Source organism: Mandrillus leucophaeus, unplaced genomic scaffold, assembly GCF_000951045.1.
Source record: "Mandrillus leucophaeus isolate KB7577 unplaced genomic scaffold, Mleu.le_1.0 Scaffold332, whole genome shotgun sequence".
In the NCBI taxonomy this organism is placed as follows: domain Eukaryota; kingdom Metazoa; phylum Chordata; class Mammalia; order Primates; family Cercopithecidae; genus Mandrillus; species Mandrillus leucophaeus.
In genome coordinates, this window is record NW_012103499.1 from 808,347 (window position 1) to 829,487 (window position 21,141).

Here is a 21,141-nt window from a genome sequence, read left to right on the forward strand (position 1 = left end):
CCTCCCTCCCTCTCTCACTCCCTCCCTCCCTCCCTTTCTTTCTTTCCTTTCTTTATCTTTCTCTCTCTGTTGCCAGGCTGGAGTGCAGTGGTGCGATCTCAGTTCACTGCAAGCTCCGCCTCCCTGGTTCACCTGCCTCAGCCTCCCAAGTAGCTGGGACTACAGGTGCCCGCCACCACGCCCAGCTAATTTTTTGTATTTTTAGTAGAGACGGGGTTTCACCGCGTTAGCCAGAATGATCTCGATCTTCTGACCTCGTGGTCTGCCCGCCTTGGCCTCCCAAAGTACTGGGATTACAGGCGTGAGCCACCATGCCTGGCCTGGTTTCCTTTCTTAACCTGGCTCCATTCCATGGCCAATGAGGAAACCACCTGCTCAGTTACCGTCACTCTGTGCCTCAGCTTCCTCATGTGTGAGATGGGGGTTGCAAGGGTACCCACCTCACAGGGTTGTAGGAACTAAATGAGTTAATAGTTACTGTATTTCCAATCAGTGGCAGATGATTAGCAAGGTGAAAGGGTTAGCTCCTATCAGTCATGGAGACCGCCAGGTTCTCTCATGTGGGCCAGGAGGTGGGAAGGCCTTAGCGCGATGTTGTTCTCTCATCTAAACTGCAGGCCACAAAGGTGGGTTTTCTGGGTGCTGGATTCAGACACAGAAGGCTCTGCTGAGGGGAGTGGGGTTGGCTTTCCCTCTAAGCAGATGATAAGTGTCCTACCCCACCCCCATCACGGCTCCCTCCCAGCTCTGAGTGAGGCTTCCCTTGGCTGTGTAGACTGCCCCAAAGTCGTTTATATGTTTCTTTCTTCCCTCTCCCGCTGAAGGAAATCAAAGACAGGCCTTAGCCTTCTCACTCCAGATTCCTGGGGCCTTCAACATCAGCTCTGACAGGAAGTTCTTTCACGTACCTCTCTGCAATCCTTGTGCTGGCCAGGCCCTCAGGAGATGTGGCCCCCTCCCCTGGTGCTGCTGTGGGATAGGGGCCTGGTCCCTCCTCTTCCTTTCACTTGCCCCATCCCCCATCCCCTCCCTGCAAGAGCACATCTGGTTTGTGAATCTCTCTCATTCCAGCTTTTGGAGTTTGCCAGCTGCTGTTTCCTCTGTGGAGTTCAGGCCAAAAATGGGGGTGGGGGACAGCGGGGGGACTCAGTGAAGGCTAAAGGAGGGGGCACCATGGCTGGGATGTGAAATGGAGGGGAGGTTAGGTGACCACCCGGTGACCTCAGGCCTTGGCTGTGCGCTCTGCCCCTGGGAGGAGCCAGGGCGTAGACCAAGTCCCAGGTGGGTGGCACGGGGGTCTGTTTCTGGGCTCCAAACATCCCATCTGCCTCTGAGTCCCATTCCAGCCCCCCTCTTCCCCCTCAGCCGGCCACGGCTGGTCAGGGGAAGCGGACAGTTCTCCGGCATGCTAACTAGGCTGGCGGGCTGTGTTTCCCGGGAAGACCTCACAGCTGGCCCAGTGGGGCAATGAACTCAGCATTATCCACCTCCTCAAGGGGCCTTTATTCCAGGCTCAGGGTGGGGGCCAGGAGAGGGGGGCTGAAGGGGGAGCCTGGCTAGGCCATCCTTGATGTGTTTCCTGAACTCGGTCATTTTGGCCAGGGGCCTGAGTACGGTCCCCCCTGCCAGCGGTGGGGGTTAGGAGGGAGGACATCTCGGTGTGGCTCCCATCAGACTCCCTCCCTCCTCTGAACCCCCCTGACATTTTCCTTATACTTCTGTCTCTGCCCTGCATTTGCATTAGTTGGGTACAGCTGTCTTCTCAGGCGACTCTGGCTTCTGCAGGGCAGAGGGTCATCTCACCCTCCTTGGCACCCTGATGCCTAGTGCAGTGCCTGGCATAGAGCTGGCCTTCAGTGTGTGCCAGCAGAATAGAAATGCGATGGCACAGGCTGAGGAAAAGGCACGAAAGGCCGGGAGACTGGGAGCCCAGCCTTGGGTGGGGGAGAAGGGGTGGGTGACTGTTCCTCCTGTGAAGGATGTGGTGACAGAGGTTGGGAGGAGTGGGAATGGGAGGTCTGTTGTGGATTTCACTGGTTCAGAGTTTGGAGTCAGCTTAGCTGGTCTGAGTCCTGGTTTTGTCACTTGCCAGCTATTTGACCCTGGCCAAGTCACCTGGCTCAATTTCTTCATCTGTGAAATGGTGGTATTAGTTGTCCCCACTTTGTCATACTGTGGAGGGGATTAAATAAGATGATACATGGAAAAAACTGCTTTACCACAGTTCTTGGCACATACTGAGCCTACAACAAGAGTTAGTTGTCAGCCAGGCACGATGGCTCACTCCTGTAATCCCAGCGCTTTGGGAGGCTGAGACAGATGGATCAGCTGAGGTCGGGAGTTCGAGACCAGCCTGACCAACATGGAGAAACCCTGTCTCTACTAAAAATACAAAATTAGCTGCACGTGGTGGTGCATGTCTGTAATCCCAACTACTCAGGAGGCTGAGGCAGGAGAATCCCTTGAACCCGGGAGGCAGAGGTTGCAGTGAGCCAAGATTGCGCCATTGCACTCCAGCCTGGGCAATAAGAGCAGAACTCCATCTCAAAAAAAAAAAAAAAAAAGAGAGTTACTTGTCACCACTCTTAATTCCTCCTTGGGGATGAGGGAAGAGAATGGGTAGGAGTGAAAGAAGTCTGGTTGGGGTGGGAGGGTAGGGCCAAGAGGTCCTGAATATAGTAGCTAACTAGGTTGACTGGACTGAAACCAGTTCCTAGAGTTCATTTCAGCCATCCCCCTTCCTCTGCTCCCCAATTCTGATATCTTGAAAATCTTTAGGTGCTTCTTCCCTCTAAGGATGTCTACTGAAACTACCCCTGAGGTCTAACCAAAGGAGGCTGTGTCTTTAGAGAATGGAGAGGACAAGACAGGTGGATCACCTGAGGTCAGGAGTTTGAGACCAGCATGGGCAACATGGCGAAACCCTGTCTCTACTAAAAATACAAAAATTAGCTGGACATGGTGATGCATGTCTGTAGTTCCAGCCACTGGGGAGGCTGAGGCAGGAGAATTGCTTGAGCCCCGGAAGTGGAGGTTGCAGTGAGCTGAGATTGTGCCACTGCACTCCAGCCTGGGGGACAGAGTGAGACCTTGCCTCAAAAAAAAAAAAAAAAAAAAATTAGGGAATGGAGATGGAAGCAGGGCTCTCCATCCTGCCCATTCCTGCCCAGCCTTGCCCTCCTGTGCCTCTGCTAATACCATCTCCAACTACTGTGTGTGCGAAAGGCATCCCTCCCCACTGCTTCCAGCTAGGGGCCTAGTGATTAGGGGTTGGGAAGTATGGGGTGATGGGTCAGGGGACCAGGAGCGTCCCAGAAGGCAGAGAAGCAGAGAGGTTAGATAAGACCAGCTCTGGGCCTGTAGTAGTAGTCAGAGGAAGATAAAGAGAAAACATGTCAAGGCCTAAATGTACCCCCCTTCACCATCACTCTGTCATCAAAGCCAGGGGGTGCTGATGTCTGATCACAGTAACCAAAAATAGCAAAGGCTTTGACCCTGACTCCTAGGAACAGGCAGCCTAGAGGACTTGGAGGGGTGCAGTAAAATGTGCTTCTGGATCCCCCCACCCCCACCACAGATACACGGTGTGTAGGAACTACCCAAAGCCACCCCCTGACACCCCCAGGCACATAGACCATGGCTCAGGGTCTGGGCCAGATGGAAACTGATGCTAGGGAAGGAAGAGGAGTCCTAAGGAACTTTAGGGCCACAGAGTCAGCCTCCACCCTTCATTTATATCCCCTTTCTTTCCTTGCTCTAGCCCCTAAGACTTGCAGCCCCAAGCAGTTTGCCTGCAGAGATCAAATCACCTGTATCTCAAAGGGCTGGCGGTGTGATGGTGAGAGGGACTGCCCAGACGGATCTGACGAGGCCCCTGAGATTTGTAAGTACCTTTTCTGGATTCTTCTCCCCAAACCCTTAACTTATCCCTCTTCCTTTGGCAGATGTTTGGGAGGAGGACAGCTGATCCCTAGCCTGGCATGGACCTTGCGCAGTGATTGTATTTGTCCATGACACAGCTAAAACTGTCCTTTACCCCCTTCAGAATGCTTCGCGTGGTGCCTGTTGGGCTTAGAAATGGCGCCTCAGATTTCTCCCTCAGGTGATGCACCCCAAGACAGTGTTCTCTGGGCTGACAGCTTTGCTAGAAGATGGCCCGGCCTCCCTTTCCTTCCAGCTCTTCCCTCGTTCCCCCTCTCATCCTCCCTGACCCTTGATGATTGGCCCCAGGTCTTGTCGGATCCTCAGATCTTCCTCTGTCCTTTTGCTCCCAGGCCAGAGGCCACTGGCGCTTGCTCAGCCCCATACCAGAAGCCCCACCCCTGTGCGTTTCCCGCCACCCCCGCCTTCCCCTGCCCCCAGTAAGTGGTGTAATCAGAGGCAGCTGTTTTAACTGGGAGAAAGGTCCCCGCCCAGCTTTTGCCCTGCCAAGGGAAGTGGAGAACTTGTTGGTGGGACCCCAGAGTCCTGGATAGCTGGCACAGTCCTGGTGGCTCCACCTTTAGCCCCTCCCCTGCTTGGTTAATCTGGGCCAGGGTCAAAGCGACCCTGCATTCCTAGGTCTGTCTCTGTTCTCTCTCGTGGGCTTTATCCTGCTCCAGTCCTATCTGGTGTCCTGTCCCCACACCCCCACCCATAATTATCAGGGGTAATTTTAGGGCTGGAAAGGGAGCCACGAATGGGCTCTGCCTCACCCCTACACTCTGCCCTGGAGGGTGGGGGCCGGGGTATTCAGCGAGTATATGTATGGCGGGGTGCTTCAGCCTGGAGTCTCTTCTTGTCTGATGCCACCTGCTCCCCCACACTTTTGACCCTGATTCTTGGGCATTAGAAGTAAAGAAAGTCATGCAGAAGGGCCAGATCTGGCTCTTTTTGTTCATTCTTCCTTCAGTTTGCTGTAAACTTCACCTTTTTTTTTTTTTTTTTTTTTTTGAGACGGAGTCTTGCTCTGTCGCCCAGGCTGGAGTGCAGTGGCACAATCTCGGCTCACTGCAAGCTCCGCCTCCCAGGTTCACGCCATTCTCCTGCCTCAGCCTCCCGAGTAGCTGGGACTACAGGCACCCGCCACTGCGCCCGGCTAATTTTTTCTATTTTTAGTAGAGACAGGGTTTCACCATGGTCTCGATCTCCTGACCTTGTGATCCGCCCGCCTCGGCCTCCCAAAGTGCTGGGATTACAGGCGTGAACCACCGCGCCCGGCCAAATGCTGATGTGTGTAAACCTCACCTTATATGCATTACTACTCTGTTCACGCTCATACCCCCTGGACTCATAACATCACACACAGACCCACCTGGCACTGATGAACCCACCTCCCACCCAAAGGCACAAACACATTCTCCCAGTAACAGAGTCACACTCAAATGTGGATGCAGAAACACACTGTATACTCAGACAGATGTCCCCAGACACAGAAACCCAGATTGATTCACATGGAAACTCACATACTGAGGCCAGAAACACCAGCATACAGAAAGACACACAGATACACTCTCACTACACACCCCTGCATGCTATACAGCCATACCCTCAGTTGTGTACGTGGACTCCTGTCCAGGCACACATGGATCATAGACACTGTCACTCACACACCATGTCCAGGCTTGGGGGCCAATAGACAGTAGTCTCTCTATCTCATCCATCCTCCAGAGCAACAAAGGAAGTTCCAGAGATGATATGACCAGTTGGTCACAACCTTCTTTTTTTTTTTTTTTTTAAGAGGTGAGGTCTCACTATGTTGCCTTGGCTGATCTCAAACTCCTGACCTCAAGTGATCCTCTGATCCTCCTGACACAGCTTCCCAGAGTTCTGGGACTATAGGCGTGAGCCACCATGCCTGGCCAGACCGCAACCTTTGATTCTTCCCAAATCCTTCTATCAGGCCTGTCGCTTTGGGGTTGGAAGTCTAGAATAGTGCTGTCCAATAGAAATGTATTAAAAACCACATGTGCTATTTTGAAATTTTCTAGTAGCCACATAAAAAAGGTAAAAATGAACAGATGAAATTAATTTGAATATTTTATCCAATGGATCCAAACTATTATCTCTTTAGTACAGTATATTCATATAAAATCATTAGCAATCTTTTGCATTTTTCTGGTAAGTCATCAAAATCCAGTGTACATTTTATACTTACAGTTTGAACTTGTTGCCTTTCCAGTGCTTGATAGCCACATGTGGCTGGGCTACGTATTGGACAGTGAAGGTCTAGAACATTTGGTACCACTCTTGGCCCTGGGTTCTGCAAACTGGGAGCTACGGGAAGGAGTTTTTCTTTATCATTGGAGTTTCTCTGCCATGGACTCTGCTTCCCTCAGCTCATCAAAACCTGTTTTTGTTTGTTTGTTTTGAGACAGATCTCGCTCTGTCATCCAGGCTGGAGTGCAGTGGTGCAATCTCAGCTCACTGCAACTTCTGCCTCCTGGGTTCAAGCGATTCTCATGCCTCAGCCTCCCGAGTAGCTGGGACTACAGGTGCATGCCACCATGCCTGGCTAATTTTTTGCATTTTTAGTAGAGACGGGGTTTCACCATGTTGGCCAGGCTCATCTTGAACTCTTGACCTCAAGTGATCTGCCCACCTCAGCCTCCCAAAGTGCTAGGATTACAGGCAGGAGCCATCACTCCCGGCATCATCAAAACCTTTTACTGACCTCAGTCACCATAAAAAACCAGGCTGTCCTCAGCCTGTCTCCTGAGCATAGAATGTTGAGGCATTGGGGTCCATAGGTATGGGACATTGGGGGGGCGGACTCTTTGCTGAAGGCCTAGTTTCTACCTCCGCCTGTTTGCCTACAGGTGTGTGACTACTGTGGGGAATGCTGTAACAGAGTTCTAGGTGGAAGAGTCTAACTAGCCCTGAGACCTCCTGAGATCTGAAACCCCAGTTTTATCTCCCCTCGTCCACAGTGAACAGCTGGCCAGAGAGCCACCATAACCAGCTTGTTCATACCCACCCTTCTGTCTGCCCTCAGGTCCACAGAGCAAGGCCCAGCGATGCCAGCCAAACGAGCATAACTGCCTGGGTACCGAGCTGTGTGTTCCCATGTCTCGCCTCTGCAATGGAGTCCAGGACTGCATGGACGGCTCAGATGAGGGGCCCCACTGCCGAGGTAAGGACTTTTCCACTCTCTACTCTCCTGTGTGGATGCAGCATGTTGCCAGCCCACCTTCCGAGGACTGTCCTGGCACCTTCAGTGGGGATGAGGCCTTGTCCTGGTCCCCTGCCTAGATTTGCCTTCAGAGAGCAGATGAAATTGATGTGCCCCGTGGGCCTGGAGCTTGGTCAGACAGCCCTGTGGGCCTCAGCCGTGGGCCCTAGCCTGGGCACTTCCCTCTGGCTCTGTGTTCTCGGACTAGTCACTACTGCTCTCCAGGTCGCAGTTTTTCTTCTGTAAGATGAGAGATCAGTGTTTTCATACATTTTTTAAAATAGTATGATCCTTTCTTCAAAAGGTTTTCTGCATGAAGCCTGAGTGTGAACACAGGGAGGAGCAGAGGTGCTGTGACTAAAGCTTAGCAATCTAGTTTAGTCCACCTGCCACCCCTATGGGTGCCCTAGAAGGCATCCCCCAGGAGCTGCAGATCTTTGGGGGGCCCTAAAGCTGCCTTGGTCCCTCCCTCTCTGACAGTCTGGACTGTCTGAGGTGGTTGATAGGAAAACCATTCAGGCCGAGGTAGGAACATTAGGATGATAAGTCAGACTGCTTCCAGCCTGTGGCTCAGGTCACCAGCTCTACAGTCTTTACCCCAAAGGGCCCTGTGGGCCATGGAGAGGCCGGTCACAGCGTGAGCATTTGAGAGTCGTGTCGGGGGAGGAAAAGCCTCAAGCCTGCATGTTAGGGAATAATGGCTTCTCCCTTCTCTTGTCCTCGGGGTCCGGGCCCAGAGCAAGAGGCCAGCTTTGAGAGGCCATGAGGCTTTGAGAGGCCATGAGCGTGGCCCTAGGGGAGGGGCTGTGCTTGGGTGTGGGGGCAGCGTCCTGTGCTGTGTGCCCGAGAAAACATCTGTCTGTGGGAGGAGACTTGTCTGGATCCTGTTCACTAGGAGCAGGGAGGATGGAGCAAGGGAGTTTGTGGAAGATTTTTCTCCCTTTCTTTGGTTGGTTTTGCATGTTTTCATCTGAAGCTCCTGGGACAGGATGCAGAATGTGGGCCTAGGGGCTGACTTAAATGACAACGCGCACCCCTTCCTCTCGGGTGGCGTGTGTTCAAGTTTGCTTCCTTTTGAGTACCTTTACAGTCTCTAAAACAACAGAGAACTTCAAAAACCTCAGGTCTGAACCTCCTTCTCTGATATTACAGAAATTGGCCTCCTCATCCCCTCACCCTATACCCAGAAAAGTTACTCTTTTCTAGGTTTTCCAGAGCAAATGGTATTTTCCCCCTCTGTGGAGGAAGGCTGGGCAGGCAGCACGAATGGCTCTCGGGTGGAAGTGGGGAGGAGAAAGAATTGCTGGGGTTTGGCCCCCCATCCCAACTCTTCCTGGCAGGCTTAGTGCCTCTAAACGTCTTAGCATCTTGGGCGGCTCTCTCTCCTAGGTGGGGGTGGAGGGGGAAGCCAGGGTGTGAGGCCGCTGGACAAAGGGGTCTTTGTGGCCAGGCTGCCTGGCCCCACGCAAGGCCATTAACTGGGTCGCTGGTCTAGGGGGGGCAACTGCTCTCCCACCTCTCCCCCCTCCTGTCTCATTCCCTTCTGTCTCCCCTGTGGAAGTGGGTCAGTGGCAGGAGAAAGATTAGAAAAGAATCCAGAGGGAACCAGTTTTGCTCCTCCTTCCCGTCCTCTACCTGGGCCTTAGGTCTTCTCTCTGAGGCCTCTAGGGCTTGGGGGATGAGTTAGACGGGTGCTTCCAGGCCAGAGCTGGGATCCTGTGGGGACAGACACAATTCCATTCCCAATCTTCAGCCCCAGCTGAAGCCAACATTGTAATCTCCAGGCAGTGTGGACAAGAGGCATATGAAAGGGATAAGACTCACCGTCCCCTCTTCCTGATGACCCCAACAAAGTGCCAGAACCCCTCTCAATGGGGACAGAGGTAGCCCAGAACATCCAGAACAGGGACATGTGGGTTCTAAGCCATCACTTGCTGTGTGACCTTAGGCTTTTCTTATAGCCTCTCTGGGCATCAGTTTCTTCACTTGTGAAATATGGTAGATGCTTCCTAAGGCCCCTTCCATCTCTGACACTGCAGCCCTTAGAAGTGGTTTCTGAAGGTTGACTGGGTTTAGGGGAAGGGGGTGGCCTGTGTGCGGGTGCCAGATCTGGTGACCTGAATGTGTCTCTCCTGCCCCCACACAGAGCTGCGAGGCAACTGCTCTCGCCTGGGCTGCCAGCACCATTGTGTCCCCACACTCGATGGGCCCACCTGCTACTGCAACAGCAGCTTTCAGCTTCAGGCAGACAGCAAGACCTGCAAAGGTATGTGAGTGCATATGCCTGTGTGCATGTGTGTGTGCCAGTGGCCAGTTGAGGTGGGCAGGGAGGGGCAGAGAGGGGTAGGGAGCCTGGCTGGAATAAGAAACTAGAAGGAAGGTGCAAGAGAGGGGGTGCCACCACCCCAGGGCATGACTGTGAGCTCTAACCATTTGCTTCCACCAGACTTTTAAAAATTCACCTTAAAATTATAGTTTATATGTAAATTTTTCTGTTGTAAAAAACGGAAGCATTAACAGATAAAACCAAAGTCCCCTTTGACAAATCCCCCTCAATTCTGGTCCCCTTCCCTTCTCCCTGGAGTTCAACTCTATTATCAGTTTGCTCTCTCTCTTTCAGGCCTTTTTTTATGCGTTTGTCTGTGTGTATTCACAGAAAATCTAATTGGAAGTACTGCTCAAGAGTACTGTGTGCTCTTTTTTGCGTAAATGATACTATACTGTATGTATTATTTTCAAGTTTTTCACTAATCAGTATGTTCCACAATTTTTTTCTGTATTAATATGTAAAGATCTACATCATTCTTTTAGAAACCACTGTGACGTATGACTTTTACCACAGTTTACTTGGTCACCTCCCTGTTGATGAGTAAGATGTTCCCAATTTTTCACTGCTACAAGCAATGCAAACTTTTCTGTTTTAAATTTGCCTCCCTTGGGTCTTTGCGCAAATGCCACCTTCTCAGTGAAGCTGTCCCCCGACTCCTCTAAAATCACACCCCTGCCATCTGCATTCTCCATCCCTGTTCTCTTTCCGTGGCACTAGCACCTCTAACATATACTTTATTTACTTTGTTTCATTTGTTATTATAGTAACTATATTTCATTTATTATCTGAATATAAGTTTCCTGAGGACAGCAATGTGGGTCTATTTTAAAGTTCACTGATGTACCTCTGGCACCTGACCCATAGTGGGGACTCAATAAATCTTCCCTGCATGAATGAATGATATGTACATGTGTGTTTCTCTAGAGTGGATTCCAAGACTAGACTTGCTGGGTGATAAGGTTTGCACATTTCATGCTGTAATAGATTCTGGCGAACTGTCCTTCAAGGTGGCTGTAAGGATGGACACGTTGGTCATGTCTGATGATCACCCACTTCCCTGCCCTTGTCACACTGGAAATGACCACATTCTTGTCCTTTCCCCGGCAGATTTTGATGAGTGTTCTGTGTACGGCACCTGCAGCCAGCTATGCACCAACACAGATGGCTCCTTTATATGTGGCTGTGTCGAAGGATACCTGCTGCAGCCGGATAACCGCTCCTGCAAGGCCAAGAATGGTGGGTGGGGTTGCCTGTGGCCACAGTGCTAACTAAGCCCCCTCAATGCTATTCCCTGATGGGTGGTGGCCTGAGAGGTGGTCCTAGAGCCCTGGCTACACTGACTCTTCTCTTCCCCATTCTCAGAGCCAGTAGACCGGCCCCCTGTGCTGTTGATAGCCAACTCCCAGAACATCTTGGCCACGTACCTGAGTGGGGCCCAGGTGTCTACCATCACACCTACGAGCACTCGGCAGACCACAGCCATGGACTTCAGCTACGCCAATGAGACCGTATGCTGGGTGCATGTTGGGGACAATGCTGCCCAGACGCAGCTCAAGTGTGCCCGCATGCCTGGCCTAAAGGGCTTTGTGGATGAGCACACCATCAACATCTCCCTCAGTCTGCACCGTGAGTCACCTGCTCTCAGCTTGGAGGGCTGGGGAGGGTAGGGGAGACAGGAAAGCTGGAAGCTGTCTGGAACAGAGGCCGGGAGTTACACAGGATGGCTCCTGTCTGGGGCAGGAGAAGCAGGAGGCTGGATACAATGGTGTGTGTTTGAGGCAGGGGCAGAGCTCCCTCCCAGCTCTCTGAGCAAGTGTCTGGATGGTCCCTGCATTTCTGGCCAAGGGCTGAGGGGGCAATGAATGGTCAATCTCCAGAGACCAGGGACTGTCCCTTCTCTGAGAGGGGAGTGTTGACTAGACTGCAGAGGGACTTTCCGGTGCGGTGGGAGCCAAGGCTAGGGAAAGAAGGAGCGGAAGCCTGAGGTGCCCTGTTAGGCTGCAGCTGAGGGTAAAGGAGCTGGGGCCCAGCTGCTCTGTCTCCATGGGCCATCGTTTCCCTCGGGGACCATTGCCAATGGACTCTCTGCTGCCATCGGGGGAGGGCAGTACTGAGGTTATTTCTCTGTGGCTTTGTGGCAGTGAATGAGGCTGGGAGAGAAGCGTGAGCCACATGAGATTTTAGAATATCCTGGATGCTTCCATTCAGGCTCCTCCCTAGGCTACACTTTGCTGTCCTAGTTGTGGAAGAAGGGGTGTCACAGGAAGGGATGCGAGCATAGCTGGGTGTAGACCCACTGCCAGGAACAGCCCTGCCCATCTCAGATGCTGTTACACCAGCAGCCTTAAAGTCAACATCTGGCAGCATCACATTTCCAACGAAATGCACCACAGGGCTGAGAGGAAGAATCTGGCCTGTGGTTGATCTGACCCCCTGAGGGAGACTAACTTGATCCATGACTGTTTAGTAAACCAGAATTCCCATCTCTGCCTTGGTTTCCTAATCTGCATAATGGGTTTGAGCTTATCTGTCCAGATCAGATTAACTAGAGTGAAAGCCAGTGGTAAAGGATAGCACGCTTTGAATTGAGGATTGTGAACCTTGGGCCTCTCTAGAAGATCTTCAGGTTTCTTTATTTGGTTCTTGTGATGAAAAGAAAGATCCCAGGAGATTACAAGGGATTCATTCTGGGAGAGAGAAAGGCCCCTCCCCGGGATGGTGGAGAGCAGGGGTCCTTCTGAGAGCCCTCACTCTCCGTGGCCTCAGCTTAAGGTTCACATTTTGGCCTTTGGCTCCTCCAGAGCATCCCCGATAGCGTCCTTGTGATAGGTCCACAGCTCACCTGTGATCAGACATGTGTCCTCCTTGGGGTGCTGAGCTGGGGGTTGTCAAGCCTGGTTGGCTGAGCTCTTAACGCGTGGGTGGCTCAGGGAACCCCATGGCCGATAGGGTGGGATTGGCACTAGACCCTCTTGTGCAGCTGCCCTCCCCCTGTTCCATGTCTACTGCCCTACTTAACAGGCCTGTCTGGGCAGACAGCCTGTCAGTTCCCTCCCCAGCCCTGCATCTGTGCCATACAGTGGGCTTGTGGGTAGGTAGCTATGGGGTGTCCTGGAGGGAACCTTCTCAACTTCTACTCTGGCCTCATCTCCTTATCTGACTTCCTCCCCAAGAGAAGCCGGTACCCCTCCCTTGGCAAACAGATTTGCCTTGCCTCCCAGTCTGCTAAACTCATTGGGCCTCTCAGGGGCAGAGTCCAGGAGGCTAGAAGAGTCCAAGGGGAAATGCTTGTGGGGTAAATGAGTGGGTTTCTCTTGTCCCAGCTTCTGTCCCTTCCTCCTTGCCCTCCCCCTGCTCCACACCCCTGCCGCCTGAATGTCTGGCTGTCACCCTGAGGATGGTTGTTTTGCTCTCTCCCACAAACTAATTATGGGTCCCAAACTGAGGATGTCAGTGTCTCTCCCCTAGCCCCTCCCCCAGTTCCCGGGTCATCCCCCTCCCCAGGAGACGCTGACTGGCCTGTCCTGGTGTGTGGGGTGGCTGGTCCCAAGCACTCACCTGCACAGCAGCTGCTGGCCTGTAATTAGCTCCCCAAGGAGGATGACGAAGAAAGGCTACAGCTTTCTCCTGCTTTCACTCTGCCCTCTGGGGCAGCCCTGCCTGCAAGCCTTCCATTCTGTGCTGTGACTGTGACCTCTGTTGGATCCCTGGGGCTGAACCTCATGCAGCAGGGGTGCACACAGTGGGAGGAGTCTAACAATTGAGGGGTGTTCGAACCAGCGAGACCAGCCCGCTGGTGCAGGCAGAAGAGGGAGCCTGCCCCAGAGAAAACTCTGGAAGCAGAAATAGAATAGAAAGAAGGAAGGAGGCCAGGAAATGAGCCTGGTTCACATGTGTCCTGGGCCATGTGAGTCAGACCTGCTGTGGAGTCCTGAGAGCCCCCGAGGGCCACCCCGAGGCCCTGCAGCGTGTGCACGTTCCTCTTCAACACCCCAGGGCTGCTGACCCTCCTGCCCCAGGCCCAGTGTCATCCCCCTGGGTGGGGTAGATCATCTCTTTTCCTCCCACCTGAGATTACCTCCCCTTTCCCTCTGCCACTGGCCCAGTGGTTTGGGGAGGTCTATGAGGCTCGAATTCCAAGACCGGAGAACTCGATGGTGAGAGCTGGTAGAGGAGGGAAGACCCTTGGCCAGCACCAAGAGCAGCCCTTTCACTACTGCTTTCTCAAAGGGGCTATGCATTGATTTGATTGTAGGTGGTACCTGCACAAGTTTTTTTTGTTTGTTTTTTTTGTTTGTTTTTTTAACTGTTACGTTTTTATTTGATATACATTAGGAAACTCCTGTAACTAGCATATCACATCTGTTATTTCAGCAATTGTTTAGGATGCAGTGAAATAAGAAAAGTAAGTTAATTGAAATATCTGGCAATAAACAGTAGCACAAGCTGTACATAAGCATGGCAGACATTTTGAAAGTGATACACAAAAGACTAAAGTTCTGAAAATTGAGACCCAGAGGGATCAACAGGCCTGATAGTCCCTGAGTCAGGAACCAGGCCTGCGCACTCTCGCCCCCACCTGTGACCAGTCTCTCAGCTCCAGAGGGCTATGGAGCCTGTAACCCCAGCTTTGTCCAGCCTCCTGCCAGGCTGCCCCTGGGCAGGGCTGGTGGTGCAGTCTACCCACCCCAGCCCAGCCCTGCATTTCCTAAGCTGAGCTCCTCTGATCTGTATTCCCTTCACCTTGGAGGATGCCACCACTGTAGAAAGAATGAGGCAGACTGCAAGAGTAGGGCCTGGGAACATGTGTGTGTATGGTGAGGGGAGGTTCTGAGGTTGTAAATAGAGGCCTTAAAGGAAATCGGGTTTGCTGAAGTCACTCAGGAGTTTGGACTGTGTGTGAAAGGATGGTCTGAAGGGGCCCTCAGAGGTCTCAGGGTTCCGCTCCCTGCACCATGCTGCATGGGGAAGAAGGAGGTGGCCGGGGAGCTCAGCAAAGGCCCCCTAGGCTGCAGGCAGCAAGGTTGCGAAATGGGTCCCCAGGTCCAGCTGGCCAACTTCACTTTTCCCTTCCTCTCCCTTTCTTTTATTTATTTTTTTAGTGTGTGTGTTTTCGAAATCACAACAGGAAATGGGGTAGTGATTTGTCTAGAGGGGAGGCAAAGAAGGGGCAGACAGCTGCCCCTCTGAGTCTAATGAACTGGCTGCTGCTGCTGGAAGGGGTGCTACCTCCTCACTGTGCTGGGCACCCCTGGACCCTCTCAGCCGCCCACCCGTGCCTACAGAGCACTTCCAGACTTCACATGTGAAAGCTAACCATGCCCCTCCTTTCCCTTTCTGACCCACAGGATGCCAGGCTGTTTGGGAAGGGGTGGCTCTAGCCACCCCACTCTTTGGCCTTGGGACCCCTGCATCCTGGCACTTTTGCTTCCCATTCCTGTTCTGAGTTTCCTAATCATTTAACAGCTCACTCTTGCTCCTCCTCTCTCCTGGCGAGGGCCAGCCCTGTGTCTCCCGGCCCAGATCCAGCCCTGTCCTCTCCTCCCCCGCTGTCTCCTTGAAGTTGCCTCTCCACCCAGACTGCTCCCAGCACTCCCCTCGCTGTTTTCAAGCCAAAGGAAGTAACTTAAGCAAGAGAGATGTGTTTTAGAGCCCGGCAAGGATTTCTCAATAGAGGGAAGACCCTAGGATGGGCTGAGCGGAATCCAGGCGTCATCCCTGGGATCTAGGTTGAAATGCCTCTTGGGGACCTAAGCCAGGCAGGGGAAGGTAGCGGTACATAACTTCAGACTGAAATCACAGGCAGGAGCAGGAAGGGAGCCCAGGGGAAGGAGGTGACACAACACGGCTAAGCTCCAGACTGGCTGGTGGAAGGAGGAAGAGCTGAAGTCGGGACCCAGCAGGAAACAAGGGGCATGAGGCCACGTCATTTAGCAGAGCTGCCAGGCTCACCACGAGGCCTCCTTTTCACCTTCGAAGTCCTCAGACTCTCCGCCATCTCTCCCAGCCCCCAGGCAAGATCCCTGAGTGGGATTACTAGACAGACTGCCCTCTCCCACTGTCTTGGAGTGTCCCAAGGCCAGAGAGGGAGGATCCTGGCAGTAGAAGAGAGGGGGGAAATGATGTCCCAGCTCTAGAACAACAGACTGGGGGACTCAGTCTTCAGTAAATATTTGTTCAATGGATCAATACATGTGTGTCAGGCGCCTGGGACAGAGACAAAAGGCAGCGCCCTCCTCACAGTATTTGTAGTCAGGTGAAGAGGCCATGATCAAATAAGCTCCAGAGGCCTATGGAGCCTGTAACAGGAAAACTTCCTTCTTTTTTTTTTTTTTTTTTTTGAGACAGATTCTTGCTCTGTTGGCCAGGCTGGAGTGCAGTGGCGTGATCTCGGCTCACTCCAAGCTTTGCCTCCCGGGTTCACGCCATTCTCCTACCTCAACCTCCCGAGTAGCTGGGACTACAGGTGCCTGCCACCACGCCCGGTTAATTTTTTTGTATTTTTAGGAGAGTCGGGGTTTCACTGTGTTAGCCAGGATGGTCTCGATCTCCTGACCTCGTGATCTGCCCACCTCGGCCTCTCAAAGTGTTAGGATTACAGGCGTGAGCCACTGCTCCTGGCCTCGAAAACTTCCTTCTAATAGGACAAGCTTCCTTCTGGGAGCCTGAGCCGAGTCTTGATGAATAGTAGGTGTTAGCCCCAAATGGCCCACCTGGAGGGCCCACCCAGAGTCAGGAGACCACAGGGCTCTGGCTGGAGGCACAGAGGGCGACTTGGAAAAGATGGGAAAGGATGGGCTTGGGGAGGGGAGGACATGGTGGGAACTGCAGCCCCCATGTGGGGAGTGTTTATCATGCACCAGGCCCAGTGCTAAGTGCTGTTAGTCCACCATCCAGTTTTACAGATGAGGAAACAGAGACTCAGAGACATTAAGTAACTTGCCTATAGCCTCAGTTGGAAGGTGATGGAACCAGAATTCAAACTCAAGCTGTGAGTGTCTAGGGCCCAGCTGGACCCAGGGCAGAGCAGAATGATAGGAGGAGAGGTGGGGAGGCTCCTGGAACAAGGGCCAGAATCTAGTGTGCTCCCTGGGGATGTGGTTAGAGGTCCAGGGACCTCTTTGGATGTGTATACACTCTTTGGGTGTGTAGATGTGTTGGGTGACGTTTTCTCAGGGCATAAAGGCTTCTTCCTTCAGAGTTCCTTATTTTAGAGCAGGTGACTAGAATCCTGCAGCTGAAGCTAGAGTCTTCTTGGGCATGGGGTGGGGCCTGTGTGTTTGAGAAAGCAGCCACCATGTACGGAAATGCCTCTTGAACAATGGGAATGATGAAGAAGTTGAGAAAAGCTGGAGTTGTAGTGAGTGCAGATGCTGAGCAGTGGGATGGGGTGCAAGGACACCAGGTCTATTCTGGGGCCTGGAACTGAAAGTCCTCTGTGACATCACGGGTAGCTGCGGTCTCTCGTCTGACTCCTGCACCTCTCCCCTGCTTCCTAGCCTCCCTCTTGATGCTGGAATCCCCTGCCCTTCTGCCCCTAGACCGTCCCCAACTCCTCCCACAACACAGCCTCCCTCTCTCCCCTTGGGTTTATTTGAGATTCTCCCGTCCTCAGGATTTTCGGTCTTTGGCCAGAGCCCCTTTTAGAAGGTGCGCTGGGGTGAGTTGGCCCTTAGAAGGCTGGGCCGCAAGGGGATGGCTCCCCTCAGGGTTGGTGGAGCCAGAATGATCAGCATCTCTGGGCTGAAGCCCAGGACTCCACCTGGACCCCAGTTCATAAGACAGAGAGGGGTGGCCCAGATACTGCCTATAGGGCAGCCCTGGAGGCAAGGTTCCTCTTCTCAATTCAAGCCCATCTCTCTACACTGGCCTTGGAGTGGTGGCCAAGTGTATGTGTGCGGGTGACTGTGTATGCATGTGTGTGTGTGCATATGTGCGTGTGTGGTGGGGCAGGCAGAGGAATCTGAACTTTAGGAGAGAGAAAAATAATGTGGTGCAGGGGGTTGGATAACAAAGGATTTTTGCTTGCAACTAATAGTCTCCAGCTGCAAAAATACCAAAGGGGAGGCCAGGCAGGCTGAGGACTCCAATTCTTGCCAACTCCTCACCGGCCTGCTGAGTGGGGCCCTGCCTGGCCTTTGGGGAGGTGGAAGGGAGACCGGCCAAGGGTAAATATCTGAGAGCAGGATGATCTCTCTGCCTTCCTTCCCGGAATTGGGAGGGAATCCAGGCCACATCCTGGGGCTGGGGGCGCTGATTGTGGAGCTGCACCTGGGATGGTGGCATCAGATCTCTGCAGGTTTCTTCCTCCTCCCTCTTGCCAAGAGAAGGGTGGATAGGGGGAGCAGGGGCAGGTTATTGCCAGCCCTAGGGCTGGGCAGTGACTCAGGGAAGCCTCAGGAAGTCGGAGAGAAGGCCGGCCGTAGCTGCGCCAGCTGGTGCTGGGAAAACAGCTTTCACTGATGAAGTTCATATACATGCCAGCAGCCCCCAGACCCCTGCCGTGCCCACCAAGTAAAGGGCACGCAGCCCTGTTTGACTTCCAGCCACCCTGCTGGCTGCCAGGGGCTGCAGGCAGGTCCCCGCTTTGAGACTTCGATTTCCTTTGGAGGCAGCCCAGCAGCATTCATTTGAATCTGTTTTCTCTGTGCTTACAGCGTGTGGGGCAAAGAATTTGGTTGCCTTACCCCTGCACTAGGCCCTCTTCCTACAGGGCCTTGGCCTCCTCAAGCTACTCTTCCCCCTCTCTCTAATCTTGTGAGGATGGGACAGTATTGGGGGCCCAGAGGAAAGAGTGGCTGGGCTTGGGGATGCATGAATGCTTACAGGGGTAATATATTGACTCTGTGGCCTTGTTCTCCAGGCATTGGGGTGGGATTTAGAAGAGAGGACCTGAAGAAGAAACTAGTTTGGTGAAGCCCTCAGTTGGCTCCTTCCCTTCCTGTCCTGTGACTCTGAGTCAGTTTCAAGGCCCTGCCAAGTTCCTTGAGAGCTGTGTTCCTGTTCTTGTTGCCCCCACCCCACCCCCACCCACTGTTAGGGAGCAGCCCCTGAATTCCTTTGGGGAGGAGGGGGAAATTAGGGAGCAGTCAAGCAGAACAGCAAGTCATTATACCTGTAGCTGTGTGGGGGCAGAAGAATCCCTGTTGGGTTGAGTATGGGTAATGGAGGATGAGTTTCAGCCCAAAGCAGGTAGCCCAGTGATTTCTTTAGCTGTTGGGGAAACTAGTGGAAGTGGAGTTCCAGGCAGGGGTCCCAGAAAGTCACTGCCTTAGGAGTTTCCCAGTTTGTAAGAGGCATCATCTCTGATGGTGGTAGTTGAAGTGGGCAGTGAGTAGATGGAAGGAAGCCAGTGGTCCTGGAGAGGAGGAGCCCAGAGGAGGCCAGCAGGTGTCCCTGTCCCCAGACTTCCTGCCTCCTTGAATTCCAGCCACCCTTGCCCTACCTCTCTTTCCTTTGGCCCTTCTTGGCCTCTTCCATCTCCTCCAGAACCATGCCTGAAACTGAGTCTAGGCAGCAGGGCTCCATCTTCTTCCCCAACTCCCATCCTCCTTAAGCCCCACCTTTTTCTGAGCCATACCTCAGTTTACCCTGAGGGTTCTTTCATGGCCCTTTTCCTAGACTCTCTCTCCTCCTGCCCTGTGACTTACTCCCCACCTCTTCTGACCCTCCCTAGGACATGAGGACATTGAGCAATAAGGACATTGCAGGAACAGGGGACTGGGACTGAGTAGAGGAAGTTTGGCCCATGTCACTGGTGCCCAACCTTTTGCCCCCATGAATCTTCCCTTTTGCATCTCTGTAGAACTCATATTTTAAAATACTTTTCTCTCAAACTGGGTTTATTAGCGTGTACCCTGCTTTTCCACTTCAAAAATTTATGCCATATGTCCAGCTTCCAGTCAGTGCTTCTGGTTAGCATGAGATAACTAGATTTATCATAAAAAGTAGATAAAAGGGCTGGGCTCAGTGGCTTACCCCTGTAATCCCAGCACTTTGGGAGGCTGAGGTGGGCAGATCGCAAGGTCAGGAGATTGAGACCATCCTGGCTAACACGGTGAAACCCTGTCTCCACTAAAAACACAAAAAAATTAGCTGGGCGTGGTGGCGGGCGCCTGTAGTCCCAGCTACCCTTGAGGCTGAGGCAGGAGAATGGCACGAACCCAGGAGGCGGACCTTGCAGTGAGCCGAGATCCTGCCACTGCACTCCAGCCTGGGCAACAGAGCGAGACTCTGTCTCTAAAAAAAAAAAAAAGAAAGAAAAAAGTAGATAAAAGTCCAGTGAAAAGCAAAGATGTGTAATGTTTTGGTAGCCTGAGTGCTCTTATCCCAAGTAAAAGCAAAGTTAAAAAAAAGTACTAGACTGAGTTAGTGGACTTGTGCTCTCTACCTTTTGGTGCCCCGAGAAGATGGTCCCTTTTCAAAGATGGGCTAGAATTGGGAAGCCTGTCAGTCAACCGGCCAGCCAGCATTTATGCGAGGTCTCCTGTACATCCACCCTGAGCTCAGCATGGGGGTGTTGGGCGGGAGGTCATCCAGAGAAGGTGGGCTTCCAGGTGTGGGTTCTCACCAGCAAAGGGTGGGCGTCTCTGCAAGAGGGCCTACCCCACCCCATGGCTCTTTCATTCATACTCTCCAGACGTGGAACAAATGGCCATCGACTGGCTGACAGGCAACTTCTACTTTGTGGATGACATCGATGATAGGATCTTTGTCTGCAACAGAAATGGGGACACATGTGTCACATTGCTAGACCTGGAACTCTACAACCCCAAGGGCATTGCCCTGGATCCTGCCATGGGGTGAGAGTGGCAGGCGGGGTTCTGGCCCTGGAAGGTGGGAGGCTGAGGCTACAGTGGTAAGGAGGGTGCCCAATGTCCAGACCCCATTTAACACGCATCTTCCCACAGGAAGGTGTTTTTCACTGACTATGGGCAGATCCCAAAGGTGGAACGTTGTGACATGGATGGGCAGAACCGCACCAAGCTTGTCGACAGCAAGATTGTGTTTCCTCACGGCATCACGCTGGACCTGGTCAGCCGCCTTGTCTACTGGGCAGATGCCTACCTGGACTATATTGAAGTGGTGGACTATGAGGGCAAGGGCCGCCAGACCATCATCCAGGGCATCCTGGTGAGGGAGCTGCTGTCTGAGGCTTTTGTGGGGGAACTGTGATCCAGGGCCTTCTGGTGAGGGGGAAGCCGCTGTAGGGGAACCGTTCTCTGAGTCTCCTGGTAAAGAGTGTGGATGCCCCAGGCCTCTAGTGGGAGTAGGGTGGGCATGAATACTGCAGAGAAAGGACAAGATATGTCTTCCACTGTGATGGGAATAGTCATTTTAGAGACACCACTTCTGTTTACTTCCTTTTTCTCATTTGACCCTTATAATAACCCCTAGTTGATGAACAGGGAGGTGGTTCAGTTCCCTTTCAGCAGATGAAAGAGCAGGATCAAAGAGGTTAAGTGATCTGCCTGTGTTTGCAAAGCCAGGTGATAGCACTGGAACCTGGTCTAGAAGCCTTGCTGGCTTGGAGGTAGCATCTCAATTCTGGGATAATTAGGGTGAGCAACCAGCCCAGTTTGCCTAGGACTATCCCAGTTTTAGCCCTGAAAGTCTGGTAAGCCAGCAAACTCTTACCTTTGTCTTAGGCAAACCAGGACAG

At 52.8% G+C, this 21,141-nt stretch overlaps 1 protein-coding gene across 1 annotated transcript in view; it reads left to right on the forward strand.

The window, feature by feature from the left end:
* Positions 1–21,141, forward strand: part of LRP1 (low density lipoprotein receptor-related protein 1) — an 86,249-nt gene that overhangs the window by 6,409 nt on the left and 58,699 nt on the right. Inside the window, exons 2-8 of the mRNA XM_011988526.1 lie at positions 3,761–3,883; positions 6,974–7,111; positions 9,297–9,416; positions 10,587–10,715; positions 10,842–11,105; positions 20,119–20,281; positions 20,390–20,612. Coding sequence (XP_011843916.1) covers positions 3,761–3,883; positions 6,974–7,111; positions 9,297–9,416; positions 10,587–10,715; positions 10,842–11,105; positions 20,119–20,281; positions 20,390–20,612 — 1,160 coding nt within the window. The remainder of the gene's footprint in view (positions 1–3,760; positions 3,884–6,973; positions 7,112–9,296; positions 9,417–10,586; positions 10,716–10,841; positions 11,106–20,118; positions 20,282–20,389; positions 20,613–21,141) is intronic.